Raw genomic sequence first — 16,158 nt, forward strand, 5'->3', positions numbered from 1 at the left:
TGGTTTGTAAATCTTTTTATTAAAAGAGTTGTCTCCCACAGTAGTAAAGCTTTGGCACTTACAGTATAAAAAATAATCACTGATCATAATTATACCAAATTCCTCTGTCAACGGTGTATTAAATGTCTTTTAAGATATTTTTCTGTAGAAAAACATTGAGGCAGGAGGGGAAGGGGGTTAGAAAGATCAACACTGATAAATAACAGTACGAGATACAAACATACCGCTAGGGGGGGAAACTAGAAAGATTAGAACTGTGCATATTTTAAATATCACAGTGATGGGGTTTATGCAGTTTCAATGGATAGCTGGTCAACTGGGTGAACACTGAATCTGGGGCAATTTGGTTAGGGAGAAGCCCCTCCCCTCAACCCCATATGGGGATTATATGTATATAACTGATTGCTGAACAATTTATGAGTTAATAAAGAGTTGTCTTGGGGAAAATACTGAATGGTATTGAAACACTTAGATCAAAAAGACAGACAACATACAGCTATCTGCTGTGAAAAGGAAGTCTTGAGACGCTCCAAGTGACCTCCCTTGGAGAAGCTGTGAGCTGCGCAAAAGCTGAGAAGGGGAGTCTGGCCATCTCTCTAGGACAGATCTGCTCTTTCTTTTTCCTTTTCTCTGCGTAGTATTCTAGAGTGGATGGTCTTGGCAAGTAGACTTTTCTTGGCTGGTGTTAACTATTAATGGGTGCTAGTCTCCCCGTCGGTTTTGTGTATTTGATTGTAGATGCAAAGGGTAGAAGCACTCAATTGGACAATGGACATTCTGGGGAAAGAAAATGGAAAAGGACAGTGAGGACTCCCAGTTTCACAAAGCAGCAAACACCTTGCAAGGCCAGATGGCAATTTTCATCTGTCCATAATTTGACAACATGGCTTTTTAAATACATTCTTACTAGATGTTTTCCCATTCAGAAGCTTCACCACCACATAAAATCCTTACCTTCGGATTGTATTGATAGTTTTTTAAAGGAGCAAGCCAACGTAGAACTGCAAATGCACACATTTCAGTATTATAGCAATTTATTATTCTGCCTGCTACAAAAAAATAACTGAATCAAAAAGAAAAAAAATCCATGAAATTTTTATCAAAGTTTAGAAAAACCGACTATTAACCACAATCAATCTGATGTGAGATTGGAAAGAATATATATTTGGGATTATTTTTATTTTTGGTTGGTAGTAACTTGTGGAAAGAGGGAGGAAATAATGTTGTTCACTGATTAATTTGTATGTCTTCACTGCTCCCCATGTCATGACCAAAGCCAGAACTGGGTATCTATTTGGACACACAACTAGTTGTAAATCTAATGCAGCCATCCCAGCCAGGGATCTGAATTCAATACAACAGCATTTTGTTTAAAATACAATTGAAGAGTACTGCTTCATATTAGTGCCATATTCTAGTACTGAAGAAATAATAATAATAAATAATAAAACTTTATTTGTACCCCGCTACCATCTCCCCAAGGGACTCGGTGCGGCTTACATGAGGCCGAGCCCACAATATATCAATGCAAGCAATAATAAACACAATACAAGGCAATTAAAATAAATCTCATACACAAATAGCATAAACAATGAACAAGGTACAATGCACATTTAAAATCTAAGGCTAGGCCAAATGTAATAATAATAATAATAATAATAATAATAATAATAATAATAATCCTTTATATCCTGCTACCATCTCCCGCAGGACTCGGTGCGACTTACAAGAGGCCGAGCCCAAACACATCATAAAACATAACAACATAACAACAATAAATAACTCATAAAAGCAAAAACAATACAATAATAACACGACGCATTTTAAAAACCTGTGAAATTGAAATTTAAAAAATATAATGCTGGGCATGAACAAGACAGAGGAGGTGGTGCGTTGGTGGAAACGTACAAGCAGTCCTAAATCAGTATAAAGTGCTTTTAGAGGACACAATGTTTCATTATTCTGGGAAGGCACACTGGAATAGCCACATTTTCAACCTCCTTCTAAAGACTGCCAGAGATGGGGCATGCCTGATATCCTTAAGAAGTGAGTTCCAGAGTCGAGGAACCACGAAGAAGGCCCGAGAAGGAATGAAAATGTTCTAAAGTCCCTCATCATTTTGGCACATTTTATTCTGAACTACAATGGAATTGAACCAAACTTGGCACACAGTTCTCCCATGACCAACAGGAAATCCTGGAAGGGTTTGGTGGGCGGTGTCCTTTGGTTTTTGAGTTGTAGTTCACCTACATCCAGAGAGCACTGTGGATTCAAACAAGGATGATCTGGACCAAACTCTACACGGATACTCAATATGCCCAAATGTGAACACTGGTGGAGTTTGGGGAAAATAGAATCTTGACATTTGGGAGTTGTAGTTGCTGGGATTTGTAGTTCACCTACAATCACAGAGCATTCTGAACCCCACCAATGATAGAATTGGGCCAAACCTCCCACACAGAACCCCCATGACCACCAGAGTGGGCCACAGCAATGCGTGGCAGGGGACGGCTAGTAATAATAATAATAACAAGCATTACCAAATTTACTGAGCATTACCAAATTTACTCAACCAAAAAAAAGTATTTGCAGTGGCAAAAAGTGCAGTGGCAAAAAGTGCACTCTTTGTAATGTGGCCAAAAGGGTGTGCATGACAGTGGCTGGATGCTTAGAATTCCTTCTTTAAAAGCAAACGTTTTAGAGCGCCAAAGCTTCCTGAAATGGAAAAGAAAACCTTGGGGTGCATCTACGCTGTATCTACTTTTATTGACTTGGATCAATGATATAGACTCATGGGACTGTGCTTTTACAAGGTCTTGAGCCTTCTCTGCCAAAGAATGCTGATGCCTCACTAAACTACAAACACCATGATTATCACAGGATAGAACCATGACAACTGAATTAGAGATGACATCCCTCAAAGAGGAGTTCTGGGTGATCCTGAAGCAGCTTCCCCTTTTGTTATGGCTCAACAATAAGATCACTATATTACACGAATCTAATGCGCACCCTAATTTTGGCAAGCTCATTTAGCCAAAAAAGGTGAGCGTTAGATTTGAGTAAAAATGGTATGTGTGTCTTAACATGGATGAGGATTCTGTACTTACGGTGTTTGTGGTTTGATGTCTCTGTGTGTACAAAGAAGAGGTATGGCCAGGAGAACTTTCAGGTGAGCTTGCAGCACCAGGTCTACGACAATTGTCACAACGCCATCCCTGTTTAGATAACAAAAAATCCCACACATTACCTGTCAATAACGCAACTATTTTAAAAAAAGAGGTGAGAAGTCATTTTCAATGGTGGAGCCCCTGGTGGCGCAGTGGGTTCAACCCCTGTGCCGGCAGGACTGAAGACCAACAGGTTGCAGGTTCGAATCCGGGGAGAGGCGGATGAGCTCCCTCTATCAACTCCAGCTCCTCATGCACGGGGGACATGAGAGAAGCCTCCCACAAGGATGATAAAAACATCAAATCATCCGGGCGTCCCCTGGGCAACATCCTTGCAGACGGCCAATTCTCTCACAACAGAAGCGACTTGCAGTTTCTCAAGTCGCTTCTGACACAACATTTTTTTTTCCAATGGTCAAGCAACAGCACTAGAAGCAGCATTTTGAAATAGTATCCTGTAAGGGCATTGTGTTGCCTTAATAAGGTGGTTGAAAAAAAAAAGATGCTGATTCCCCTAGTATCACTTTACAAACTGCTCTACCTGTGTTTTTGGACCCTTTGTGATTTGAAAAAAATTACCAGATTTAAGCAAGTGGAAATCAAAAGCTATTTTCAGCATTGCAACCTAAATGAGCAAAGAGGTCTTGCATTTTTAACCTGTACGGTTGAAAATGCTTTCACAGTAGGAATGTTAAAAAACAATAGAAACTTGCATGAAAGTTGTATCTACAAAAATGGAAATTTACAATTTCATAGTTTCATATCCAATAGATGGCTGCTGTTGCATCACTACGTAAGCAGAGATGGCAGAGTGGAGTTATACAGTATAATCTGGGTAGTTTTTAATAGTTTCCTATGGCTTTCGACTTGCTATTACATTACTCTTAAAATAATAATAATAATAATAATAATAATAATAAACCCGCAAAGGTCATGGAAAATGAACATGCAAAAATACTGTGGGACTTTTGAATCCAGACTGACAACGTTTTGGAACACAATACACCAGACATCACGATTGTGGAAAAGAAAAATGTCTGGATTATTGATGTTGCTATTCCAGGTGACAGCCGCATTGAGGAAAAACAACAGGAAAAACTCAGCCGCTATCAAGACTTCAAAATCGAACTGCAAAGGCTCTGGCATAAACCAGTACAGGTGGGCCCAGTGGTCATCAGCGCACTGGGTGCCGTGCCAAAAGATCTCAGCCGGCATTTGGAAATAATAAATATCAACAAAATCACGATCTGTCAATTCCAAAAAGCCACCTTACTTGGATCTGCGTGCATCATTCGAAAATACATCACACAGTCCTAGACGCTTGGGAAGTGTTCGACTTGTTATTTTGTGATACGAAATCCAGTATATAGATCTCGTTTGCTGTGACATACTGTGCTTTGGTGTCTAAAATAATGTAATAACCCTAAAAGCCATAAATCCAGCCTAAAATGATGTCAGGATTCAGAAACTGTCCCTCTTCTTGCATTTAATTCAACGTTCCATTTGCAGGTCATAGCACAAATATGAAAATGCCCACCTGCTGTCCTCCGTAGCATGTACAGGAGCAGATGGCCCCAAGGTATTCTTTCTGCCACTGTTCTCCAACATGGTACATCTTGCCCTCATCGTAGCAAGTTGCTTCATCTTCAAGAAAAAAAGAAAACATAATTGCAACAACATGCAACGTCTGTTAACACACCGGGACTGTGACGCAACTGGCTGAGTGTCAGCTGCATTAAGATCACTTCTGACCAAAAGGTCATGAGTTTGAAGCCAGCCCAGGTTGGAGTGAGCTTCCGACCAATTGTTGTCGACCTTTGCTACCCAAAAACAGTTGCATCTGTCAAGTAGGAAAATTAGGTACCACCTATGTGTGGGGAGGCTAATTTCATTAATTTACGAGGCCATAAAAAAGACTCCAGCAAAGCACTCCAGTAAAGCATGCGGGGAATGCGGAAGTACTTCATCAGTGTCACAGATGGATGATGAAAGCGATAACTCCCCTGGCGGCCAGAAAAGTTAATAGCTTCTGACTGTCTATATCTGTTGTGTGTCTTTGACAATGAATGTTTGCCATATATGTGTACATTGTAATCTGCCCTGAGTCCCCTGCGGGGTGAGAAGGGCGGAATAAAAATACTGTAAATAAATAAATAAATAAATAAATTTTATCACAGTAAAGTTAATATAGTCCCAGTATTCCTCAGAACACTGCCTAACAACTCCTGAAAGTTCCTAAGCCGATCCAGTTATCTCTACTATGGCCAAGATGTTGTTGATGTCTCATCTCATCTGCCAGTCTGTGAAAGTAGGGGGAACAGGAAAACAAAACCTGCCAAAGATGAAGAACTTGTGACCATCAAAATGTTGGCCAAAAGACACAGACAGTAGAAGTTCAACAACAGCTGGATGATCCTGGGGGTGCTTTGAATGCAATTTTCCTGCTTCTTTGCAGGGGATTGGACTGGATGGCCCATGAGGTCTTTCCAACTCTATGACTCTATGATTCAACATCATGAGATGTTTTTTTCTGTATGGTAAGGGCAGAAGTGTAGCAAGGAAGCATCTAAATGGGGCAGATAATCTAGATCAGTGGTTCTCAACCTGGAGTCCCCAGATGTTTCTGGCCTACAACTCCCAGAAATCCCAGCCAGTTTACCAGCTGTTAGGATTTCTGGGAGTTAAAGGCCAAAAACATCTGGGGACCCCAAGTTGATCATCTGCCCTTTCAAAGTAGAGTATAAAGAATGTGCAAGCCTATCCAGACTGTTCTGATTATAACCTGCTATTCTTGATCTGATAAACTGTCCTGAGGTAGGAAAAATATAGCTTTTCATACTAAGGCATTTTCATTTATCCATTTTGAATTTAGAGAAATAAATCATTGGATTTCTACTTCAGGCATAGTTTTCATAGATAGCACACACCAACCCACACACACACAAATAGATAGCACTGAATGATGAAACACCCTGCATCAGGAGTCACAGGTCGCCCATACGTACGGGGTTCACACTTGAATTCTCCTTTCCCATTTCCAAGGCAAGTGCAACTCATCATCTCTCCATTTTCTCCATGTCTGTCCCATTTCTCACCAATTTTGTAGTTCACACCATTATCATGACACCATTCTGGATAAAACAGAGGGATGGCAGATCAATAAAAAGAAGAATGAGTCACCTTCCAATAAAAAGACATCAGCTCTTAAATACTATCTGACAACTGCTGGTTACTGGGGCTTGGGTCAGTGAGGAAAGTCTGTCATTTTACAGATGGGATTATTATACAAGCCAATACTTCACCTGTAACAAAGCAAAATGTCCTCTTCAGAAAACATTGTAGTCAAGAGACAGACTGGATCATGTGAAGAAAAGAAGGCTTGCTTAAACTGGTGTTACTTAAAATGGGCTCCATGTTGATCCCTTAGGCATTAAATGCTGAATCTTGGTGAGTTTCCATGTTGTCTCGCGGGAGAAGACGCGATTCTCGCAAGGCCTCGCTAGGAGGGAGAGAGGCCTAAGCAGCGCTCCTTCCTAGCGAGGCCTCGCGAGAATCGCATCTTCTCCCGCGAGACCACGAGGCCTGGCTAGGAAGGAGCACTGCTTAGGCCGCACGGGAAGCAGCCCAGGGGCCCGGCCGCCAAGAAAGGAGAGCGGCCTAAGGAGCGAGGCCGCCATGAGCGGAGGGGGAGGGGAGCCCGAGGTCAAGGCAGCCAAGTACAGTAATTTTTTGTTATTTTAATTTTATACCCAGGGTACTAGACAACCCCCAAAATTTTATAAAGTTTTAGATCCCTAAAAAGCCGTCTAGTACCCTGGAATATACGGTAGATCAGATTGCTGTTTCAATGTAAATTTCTAATTGACCTGTTTAAAGCACTACTATAAACAACACTTGATGTGTGGCCATGATCTTGTACATGTGATCCTATGTGGCTGAGGCTTGGCCCATAAAATGGTAAGGCAGAGACTAATTGCTAAATTAACTGATTTATGAGGCCATAAAGAAGACTCCAGCAAAGCATTCCAGCGGGGAAGCATGCGGGGAATGCGGAAGTGCTTCATCAGCGTCGCAGATGGACGATGAAAGCGACAGCTCCCCTGGTGGCCAGAAAAAAGTTAAATAGCATCTGTGTATGTCTGTATATGTTTGTATGTCAAAAACTGGCATTGAATGTTTGCCATATAATCCGCCCTGAGTCCCCTGCGGGGTGAGAAGGGCGGAATATAAAAGCTGTAAATAATAAATAAATAAATAAATACTTACAGAACAGTGCATCCGAAATATTAAAAAATAGAGCTGGATAAACAAAATAAACTACTCACTTGAGGAGTCACATCTGAAGTGGCCACTGCCAAGGCCTAGACATTGGCACCAGAGCTTAAATCCTGTTTCTGACATTCTTTCCCATTCCTCCCCAAGGGAGTAGAAAGAGCCAGTGAAAGTATCATAGCATGAATCATCTGTGGGTTGGTTTAACCTTTCAGAAACTGGAAAGTTAAAAGAAACAGAAAAGGAGATAAAAAGAATGTCAAGTTCTATGACAACAAATAAAACCTTCTCCAGATGCTGCCAGGAATGATGAAGACTCTTTAGACTAATAAATAGATTTCCCTAATAGCATAAGTAAGTGTAGTCAAGTCTGTGGTCTGGAATACTACACTTAAACATACATCATCTCCCAACCCAAATTCTTTGAATACTTCCAATTAGGACATCCAGAGCCCTGAGCAAGTATTTCTGGAATGAATCGTTGCTTCCTAATCAGTTTCACAACAAAGATTCCCACTGTATAGTTGAAGGATTTCATCGCCAGAATCACTGGGTTGTTGTAGGCTTTTTCAGGCTATATGGCCATGTTCCAGAGGCATTCTCTCCTGCCGTTTCGCCTGCATCTATGGCAAGCATCCTCAGAAGGATGCTTGCCATAGATGCAGGTGAAACGTCAGGAGAGAATGCCTCTGGAACATGGCCATATAGCCCGAAAAAACCTATAACAACAAAAGGATTCCCACTGTTCCAGTACTAAAACCTGAAGGCAAGGCCATGGACTGCAATGAGACCTATTTCCATCTCCTGCTTATATATTTTATATAAAAATATTTTTGTATGTGCACACACATATATAAAATAAGCAAATCATGCTTGGGCTGGATCCATATTGCTGGGAAATGCTTCTATTGTGGCTTTGTTGTTTTAACTTCATTGTTGCAAAGTGTTCCCACTGTTATTGTATTTCCTAATGTGAACGGAAACTACTCTGTGCCTTCCCACATTGAGCTCATTACACATCTGTATGAAGCCATTGAGTCAAGGCTTTAATGGTGGAAAAGATCATACAGAGAGGGGAACATTAAGCTGATCTGGTGCTATGCAAAAAAGCTCAAAAGAACTAAGAGGCTGCCTCAGTTGCCTTCTGGCACTTGCTTTGCACACAGGATAGAAAGTCCAGTTCCTGGCATCTCCAGATAGGGTGAGTATAAAACCCTTGAAACCCAATACATCAGCAACTGCTGTCTTCCAAGTGGTATCTATATGAGCCATTAGTTGATGGCCCATGGAACATTTCCATGGAAGAAATAATTGTGGCCAATGGACACAAACATGGCACTGGATCCTGGAACATTTGCTAGTCTACCATATTCAAGTCTTGGCTGGATTACTTATCTAGAGCTAGTGGTTTAGGGCAGTAGAGAAAAAGCACAGTGGGAAGTCAATCCCAGCCTTTCAAAGGGTCTGGAACCAACTCAACCAACCTCTGCAGAGAATGAATTCCAACTGTGATCACTCTACTTTTTCTAAAACATCAGTCCCCAGCTCTGGATATGAGTTGCAGTGCATCATTTCATACTGCAGATAGCAAATTCTTGTCATATAGAAAACTAGCAAGTTGAGAAGAAGGTTCCCAATCTAACCTTCCCTACAGCAGATGTTGTTAATTGTGAAGAATTATTACATTTTGTTTGCGTAGAGGTTTCTGGTCTCCAGAAAAGCAATTCAGCTTTATTTCAAGATTTATTCTTGATAAGAAAATTCTAGGGTGCAACTGTATGCACTTACATGAGAGTAAGTGCTCTGCCCTGAGTCCCCTGCGGGGTGAGAGGGGCGGAATATAAACATTTTAAATAAATAAATAAACCCACTGAAATTCCACTAGACTTAATAAAAAAGTAATCAAACATGCCAATATATTGTCAAAGGTTTTCATGGCCGGAATCACTGGGTTGTTGTAGGTTTTTTTCGGGCTATATGGCCATGGTCTAGAGGCATTCTCTCCTGACGTTTCGCCTGCATCTATGGCAAGCATCCTCAGAGGTAGTGAGGTTTGTTGTAACTAGGAAAAAGTGTTTATGTATCTGTGGAATGACCAGGGTGAGACAAAGTACACTTGTCTGCTGGAGCTAGGTGTGAACGTTTCAACTGACCACCTTGATTAGCATACAATGGATTGACTGTGCCTGGAGCAAACTTTTGTTGAGAGGTAATTAGATGTCCCTGCCTGCTTCCTCTGTTGTTGTGCATCTAAATACCTCTCAACAAAAGTTTGCTCCAGGCACAGTCAGCCCATTGTATGGTAATCAAGGTGGTCAGTTGAAACATTCACACCTAGCTCCAGCAGACAAGAGTCCTTTGTCTCACCCTGGTCATTCCACAGATATATAAACCCTTTTTTCTAGTTCCAACAGACCTCTCTACCACTGAGGATGCTTGCCATAGATGCAGGCGAAACGTCAGGGGAGAATGCCTCTAGACCATAGCCATACAGCCCGAAAAAACCTACAACAACCAAAACCCCACTAGACTTAATAATGAAGTAATCAAACATGCCAATAATCAGCTGAGTCAAAGAAAGACCATTGGTCATTACTGTGGCTAGGAGAAAATTTTGGGTGTAGCACACATTCTTATCCTGAAAAGATGCAAGTAGAGGCCATCAGCAGGCAGAACAGGCAAGATGATTTTCCTTTCAATACAGCTTACCTATTTCTTAGACAGACTGGCCACAGTAGAAACATTTCCAGAATAGCTCCATCAAACACATTTCTTGCGTATCACAATATTTGTATGTGGGATTGTTTTGTGCTTAAGACTGGATCCTGAATGACTAATGACTTGCAGCATCAATAAGGGGCATGACTAATGACTAATGACTAATGACTTGCAGCATCAATAAGGGGTATGCAAAGATGGATCCCATTTTGGAAGTTGCATAAGAAAATAGCCATTACCTCCTAGTGCACTTCCCCCTAACCCGTTGCATAATGTCAACAGAACAGCATCAGGGTGCAGCTCCGAACTGGATTATGAATAGTAAATGATTGCTCCCACCCTCCATAAATACATTACTGTCAGTCCCAGAGGGGAGAGCAGTACACCCCACAAATATCAAAATACAAAAGATGAGGAACTGGAAGGGAAGTGCAATGGCTGGAGTGTTAGACCCAATTTAGAAAAGTGTGAGTTCTAATCCCTACTGGATTGTGTCAGTTAACAGGTGGTTTGGGGTCAATAATCCAAAATTTGGAAAATTTCCCTTTTGAACTGAAATTTCCAAAATCTCAGTTAGCATATAGTTTTCTAAGCTTGCCCACCTCACATGTTTTTTGCAATAATAAAAAGGTGCACATGGGGGTGTGCACTCATAATAGACTTATGGCATCATAATACCATGAAAGGATGGCTGGATATAAATGCAATAGTCAACACTATACATAATTTTTCTCTAATCATCCCCAATTTGGCATCCACTCACCAGTATTGCCCACTGTAACTACTTCTTCAAGAACTTTATGCCGTCTACGATTTTTGATTGCCTCCACTATGATGTTGTAGGTGGCACCTCTCGTAAGACCTGTGAGAGTAGCACTAGAATACGTGCCAGGAACTTTGATCTGCAGGTTGAGAAAATTCAAAGCATTGAAAGAAAAGGAGTCCTTTGCTTTGTAAAAGGGCAGACAGCTAGCTCCAAAATGATTTTCACAGTCATCCTATCCTCTGGGGAAGGATTATCTCTTTTTAAAACTACTATGCCTTGCAGAGATAGCTTCTCATTATCCAAAGGAAATACAGAGAGGGAGCACCATGCTACTACTTGGCCCATGTCCTGATGCCATGAGCGTTCTTAATATGATGCCCTGATAAATTCTGGAAATGTCGACTATTCAAACTTTTTTCTTGTACAGCACAGCAAAAACTGCTCTGGCATTTCTTTGTCAAAATTCTGATTACTAATCGCTTCTTGTCTTTGGCTTTTCAATCACCTTTTCTGACCTTTGTTTTTCATTTCTCGGTCCTTTCTTCAAAAACTATGCTAACAACAGTTAACATGGACATCCCTTTTATGTGATGCCCTTTTCATATCCCTACAAAAATTCCTTACTTTGGAAGCCCCTCAATGACTTATCTTCACTTATATTTTTGGACTGAATCACAGTCCCAAGTTTTTATATCTCAAGTTTTTCCTCTGGTTAATCTGTTTCTATCTTCTTCAGCCTTCCACTCCCTCCTTAACTTTCTCCTACCACTCCCTCTTGCGACTCAATTATGATTCCTAAAAACATGTTATTTCATAGAATCATAGAATCCTAGAGTGGGAAGAGACCTCATGGGCCATCCAGTCCAAACCCCCTGCCAAGAAGCAGGAATATTGCATTCAAAGCACCCCTGACAGATGGCCATCCAGCCTCTGTTTAAAAGCTTCCAAAGGAGGAGCCTCCACCACACTCCGGGTCAGAGAGTTCCACTGCTGAACAGGTCTCACAGTCAGAAAGTTCTTCCCCATGTTCAAATGGAATCTCCTTTCTTGTAGTTTGAAGCCATTGTTCCGCGTCCTAGTCTTCAGGGAAGCAGAGAACAAGCTTGCTCCCTCCTCCCTGTGACTTCCTCTCACATATTTATACATGGCTATCATATCTCCTCTCAGCCTCCTCTTCTTCAGGCTAAACATGCCCAGCTCTTTAAGCCGTTTCTCATAGAGCTTGTTCTCCAGACCCTTGATCATTTTAGTCGCCCACCTCTGGACACATTCCAGCTTGTCAATATCTCTCTTGAATTGTGGTGCCCAGAATTGGACACAATATTCCAGGTCTAACCAAAGTGGAATAGAGGGGTAGCATTACTTCCCTGGACCTAGACACTATGCTCCTATTGATGCAGGCCAAAATCCCATTGGCTTTTTTTGCCGCCACATCACATTGTTGGCTCATGTTTAACTTGTTGTCCACGAGGACTCCAAGATCTTTTTCACACGTACTGTTCTCAAGCCAGGCATTGTCCCCCATTCTGTATCTTTGCATTTTGTTTTTTCTGCCTAAGTGGAGTATCTTGCATTTGTCCCTGTTGAACTTCATTTTGTTAGTTTTGGCCAATCATCTCTCTAATCTGTCAAGATCGTTTTGAATCCTGCTCCTGTCCTCTGGAGTATTGGCTATCCCTCCCAATTTGGTGTCATCTGCAAACTTGATGATCATGTCTTCTAACCCTTCATCTAAGTCATTACTAAAGATGTTGAACAGGACAGAACCCTGCAGCACTCCGCTCGTCACTTCTTTCCAGGATGAAGAGGAAGCATTAGGGATAATCACCTTCTGGGTTTGTCCATTTAACCAATTACAGATCCACCTAACCGTAGTTTTGCCTAGCCCACATATTTCCCTTCTTTCATATCATTTTTCATATCCCACTTTCTCCATGTGGTTTTTCCCTTTCTCCCTTAATTCTAATTTCTAACAGTAACTAAAAATTTAACTCAGGGAACGTATCACATTTAAGAATATTCCCATTTATAATGCCTTTCTCTCTCTTATTATTCCGTTTTCAGTTTCAGCCCATAAGCTCTTTGGGAATACCACTAATGCTAACAAGTAAGTTAAATCAATCATCATCATCTCATTTACTATTATCAGTACTTTGGGGAAAAAAAAAATGGTAGTTACCTCTGTAGGTTCTTCTTCAGAGCTAACAGGCTGACAAGAGATGATATATTCAGAGCTCTCTAAATAGGGGGTCCATGCAATAGTAGTCTCTGAAAGTGCTTCCAGGGGCCTTGTGCGGTTGTTATTGGGCAGAAAGGTATGAGGGTAAGAAGGCCTGTCCACCTCTGGTATCCGCCCAGGATGGCGGTCCACCACTCCAGATTCTTCTCCTGCATTTGGTCTACGCCGCGATGGAGTGGCTGCAGTTGTGGGAGTCCGGGATCCATACACTTCCACGATGACCTGGCCAGGGTTGGTCACTATAGGCTGCTGCCCAGAAGTGCCTGGAAGTTTGATACCATTTCCATTGTCATAGGGGTTGTTTGTGATGTAAGGTGTGTTCTCCACAACAGAAGGCACATCTAGGAACTCTGGCCCACCTTGGCTGTGGTGTGGAAGCGTTACCAGCTGGGGATGCTCATCTAGCCAAAGAGAGGTTAAAAGCCATGAAGGCAGCCACCGCTGGAGCCCAAGCAAGCAATGCATTCATTACATGAGTAAACTAGGCAGCCGCACCATAAAACACTGCTTAATCCAAGCAATTAAATGTTAGCATCACTCTCAAGGGTGCTACATGCTCCCTTAAAGCCTTTTTGCAATTACTCTATGGGGGGCTACTTAAAGCACTTGAATGGAGAGACAAAAGCATGTGGCTGTGACAACTGTGGTGCCTCCGAGAACCCTTCAAAATTTCTTATCTGTGAAGGAACCCAATTGCCTTAAATGTTTATCTTGTGTTACATGTGGAAATATGTAACACAAGATAAACATTTAAGGCAATTGGGTTCCTTCACAGAACCCAATTGTAGCCCTGAAGCAACGTCCTTGCAGACAGCCAATTCTCTCACACCAGAAGCGACTTGCAGTTTCTCAAGTTGCTTCTGACACGACAAAAAAAAGTTCCTCATGTTGTGGTGACTCCTAAACATAAAATTACTTTCGTTGCTACTTCGTAACTGTAATTTTGCTATTGTTATTAATCGTAACGTAAATATCTGATATGCAGGGTGTATTTTCATTCACTGGATGAAACTGGGCACAAATACCTGATGTGCCCAAATTTGAATACTGGGAGGATTGGGGGGGATTGATTTTGTCATTTTGGAGTTGTAGTTGCTGGGATTTATAGTTCAGCTACAATCGAAGAGTATCCTGAACTCCACCAATGATGGAATTGAACCAGACTCCCATGACCAACAGAAAATACTGGAAGGGTTTGGTGGGAATTGACCTTGAGTTTTGGAGTTGTAGTTCGCCTGCATCCAGAGATCACTGTGGACTCAAACAATGGTGGATATGGACCAAACTTGGCACGAATACTCAATATGCCCAAATGTAAACACTTCCAGTTTGGGAAAATAGACCTTGACCTTTGAAAGTTGTAGTTACTGGGATTTATAGTTCACCTATAATCAAAGAGTATTCTGAACTCCACCAAACTTGGCACACAGAACCCCCATACTAACAGAAAATACTGTGTTTTCTAATGGTCTTTGGAGACCCCTCTGACGCCCCTTCACGACCCCCCCAGGGGTCCCGACCCCCAGGTTGAGAAATGCTGAACTAAGGGATTAGCACCCACCTATATATAGCCATTGTCAAAATACGAAGAATGCCAGGCCAGAAATGAAAGCAAGCTTATGTTAACCCCAGCCACAGCCAGTAAACTGCATCTGAATTTAGCAAGTCAGTATTGATTCAGTTTCCATAAACCAACTTATTTAAATAACCAAGAATTATCGAACAAAAAATTTATAGTTTTAGCCAATGATGTAGAATTACTAAAAGAGAAAAGAGGTTTCTAAAAGTGCCATGTCCTTAACAATCTAGTAATAGAATTAACAGAAGTAACAGAAACCTCAAGCATTTAGCTTCTTTTCATACTTAAGAATGGCATCAACATCATACAAAATAAGGTTTTTTAAGTTCAATGGGGCTTACTCCCAATTAAGTGGCCAACCAAAGATAGGGTTACCTGTTTTTTTCTTTCCAATCAGTGGTTCACTCTTCTGATTATTCTTCACAGCAATTATGTAGATGGTGTATTCTGTCCCCGGCTCTAGACCTGGTTTAAAGAAGAGACACATTTTAGGATGGCACCATAGGACCCAATTGAGACACTACAAGAAGTGCTCTTATGTAAGATAAAGACAAGTAATATCACTATAAGGCCTAAACAATATATTGAAAAAAATATGATAATTAAAGTAATGTTTTAGTCAAGTTTGCAATATATATTTCGCAATTAAAGAACAATTTGAATCTGACCCAGGTAAAAAATTAACACTTACATACCATAGTACTCAAACCACTTCAATGCATTTTCTCCTCCAACCTGTTTCCCTACCAGTCCATCAATTCTCTCAGGCATTTCAACTCAAGCTAAGAACCTGGGACAACCGCAATTCCTGAGAACTTTAGGCTGTGTTTGGAAGCAGTGATGAGTTGGCTGCAAGCGAGCAGACTAAAAGTGAATCCTGCAAAAACTGAGATCTTCTGGCCCGGCCAGCCGCCAGAATTAATCCAGTCTCTGCCTGATTTCGATGGGGAAGCTATAGTTCCGTCTTCCACTGTTAAAAGCCTTGGGGTTGTGTTGGACTCATCGCTGACGAAAAAGCAGGCCTTTTTTCATGTTCGCCAGGCAAGGAAATTGGCATCCTACCTTTCGGTAGAAGCATTGGCAACAGTAATCCATGCAACAGTCACCACGAGGTTGGACTATTGTAACGCCTCATATGCCGGCCTTCCGAAGTCAACAACCCAGAAGATTCGGATGGTCCAAAATGCAGCGGCCAGGCTGCTAGCAGGATCATCTATAAGATCCCATATTACACCGATTCTGCAACAACTGCATTGGCTACCAATAGAACAGCGGATCTCATACAAGATACTGATCCTAACATTTAAAGCTCAAAATGGCCAAGGACCTTTATATCTTAGGGACCGCCTCATTCCTTTTCTCCATCAGTGGTCACCTTGATCCACCCAGGAAAATCTCCTATACATACCGGGCCCTA

At 41.5% G+C, this 16,158-nt stretch overlaps 1 protein-coding gene across 5 annotated transcripts in view; it reads right to left on the reverse strand.

Annotated features, from left to right (window-relative positions):
• The window catches only part of FN1 (fibronectin 1), a 133,930-nt gene continuing 117,772 nt past the window's right edge, over positions 1 to 16,158 (reverse strand). For 4 of the 5 annotated variants that reach the window (XM_060781432.2, XM_060781424.2, XM_060781416.2 and 1 more), the window contains 8 exons: positions 15,117 to 15,206; positions 13,103 to 13,563; positions 10,921 to 11,059; positions 7,493 to 7,657; positions 6,173 to 6,298; positions 4,705 to 4,811; positions 3,108 to 3,215; positions 1 to 777 (listed from right to left, as the gene is read on the reverse strand). In XM_060781432.2, the coding sequence (XP_060637415.2) occupies positions 703 to 777; positions 3,108 to 3,215; positions 4,705 to 4,811; positions 6,173 to 6,298; positions 7,493 to 7,657; positions 10,921 to 11,059; positions 13,103 to 13,563; positions 15,117 to 15,206 (1,271 nt within the window). In that variant the 3' untranslated portion in view covers positions 1 to 702. The remainder of the gene's footprint in view (positions 778 to 3,107; positions 3,216 to 4,704; positions 4,812 to 6,172; positions 6,299 to 7,492; positions 7,658 to 10,920; positions 11,060 to 13,102; positions 13,564 to 15,116; positions 15,207 to 16,158) is intronic. The other variant, XM_060781406.2, reaches the window with a different exon arrangement.

Source organism: Anolis sagrei, chromosome 1 (genome assembly GCF_037176765.1).
Source record: "Anolis sagrei isolate rAnoSag1 chromosome 1, rAnoSag1.mat, whole genome shotgun sequence".
Classification (NCBI taxonomy): Eukaryota; Metazoa; Chordata; class Lepidosauria; order Squamata; family Dactyloidae; genus Anolis; species Anolis sagrei.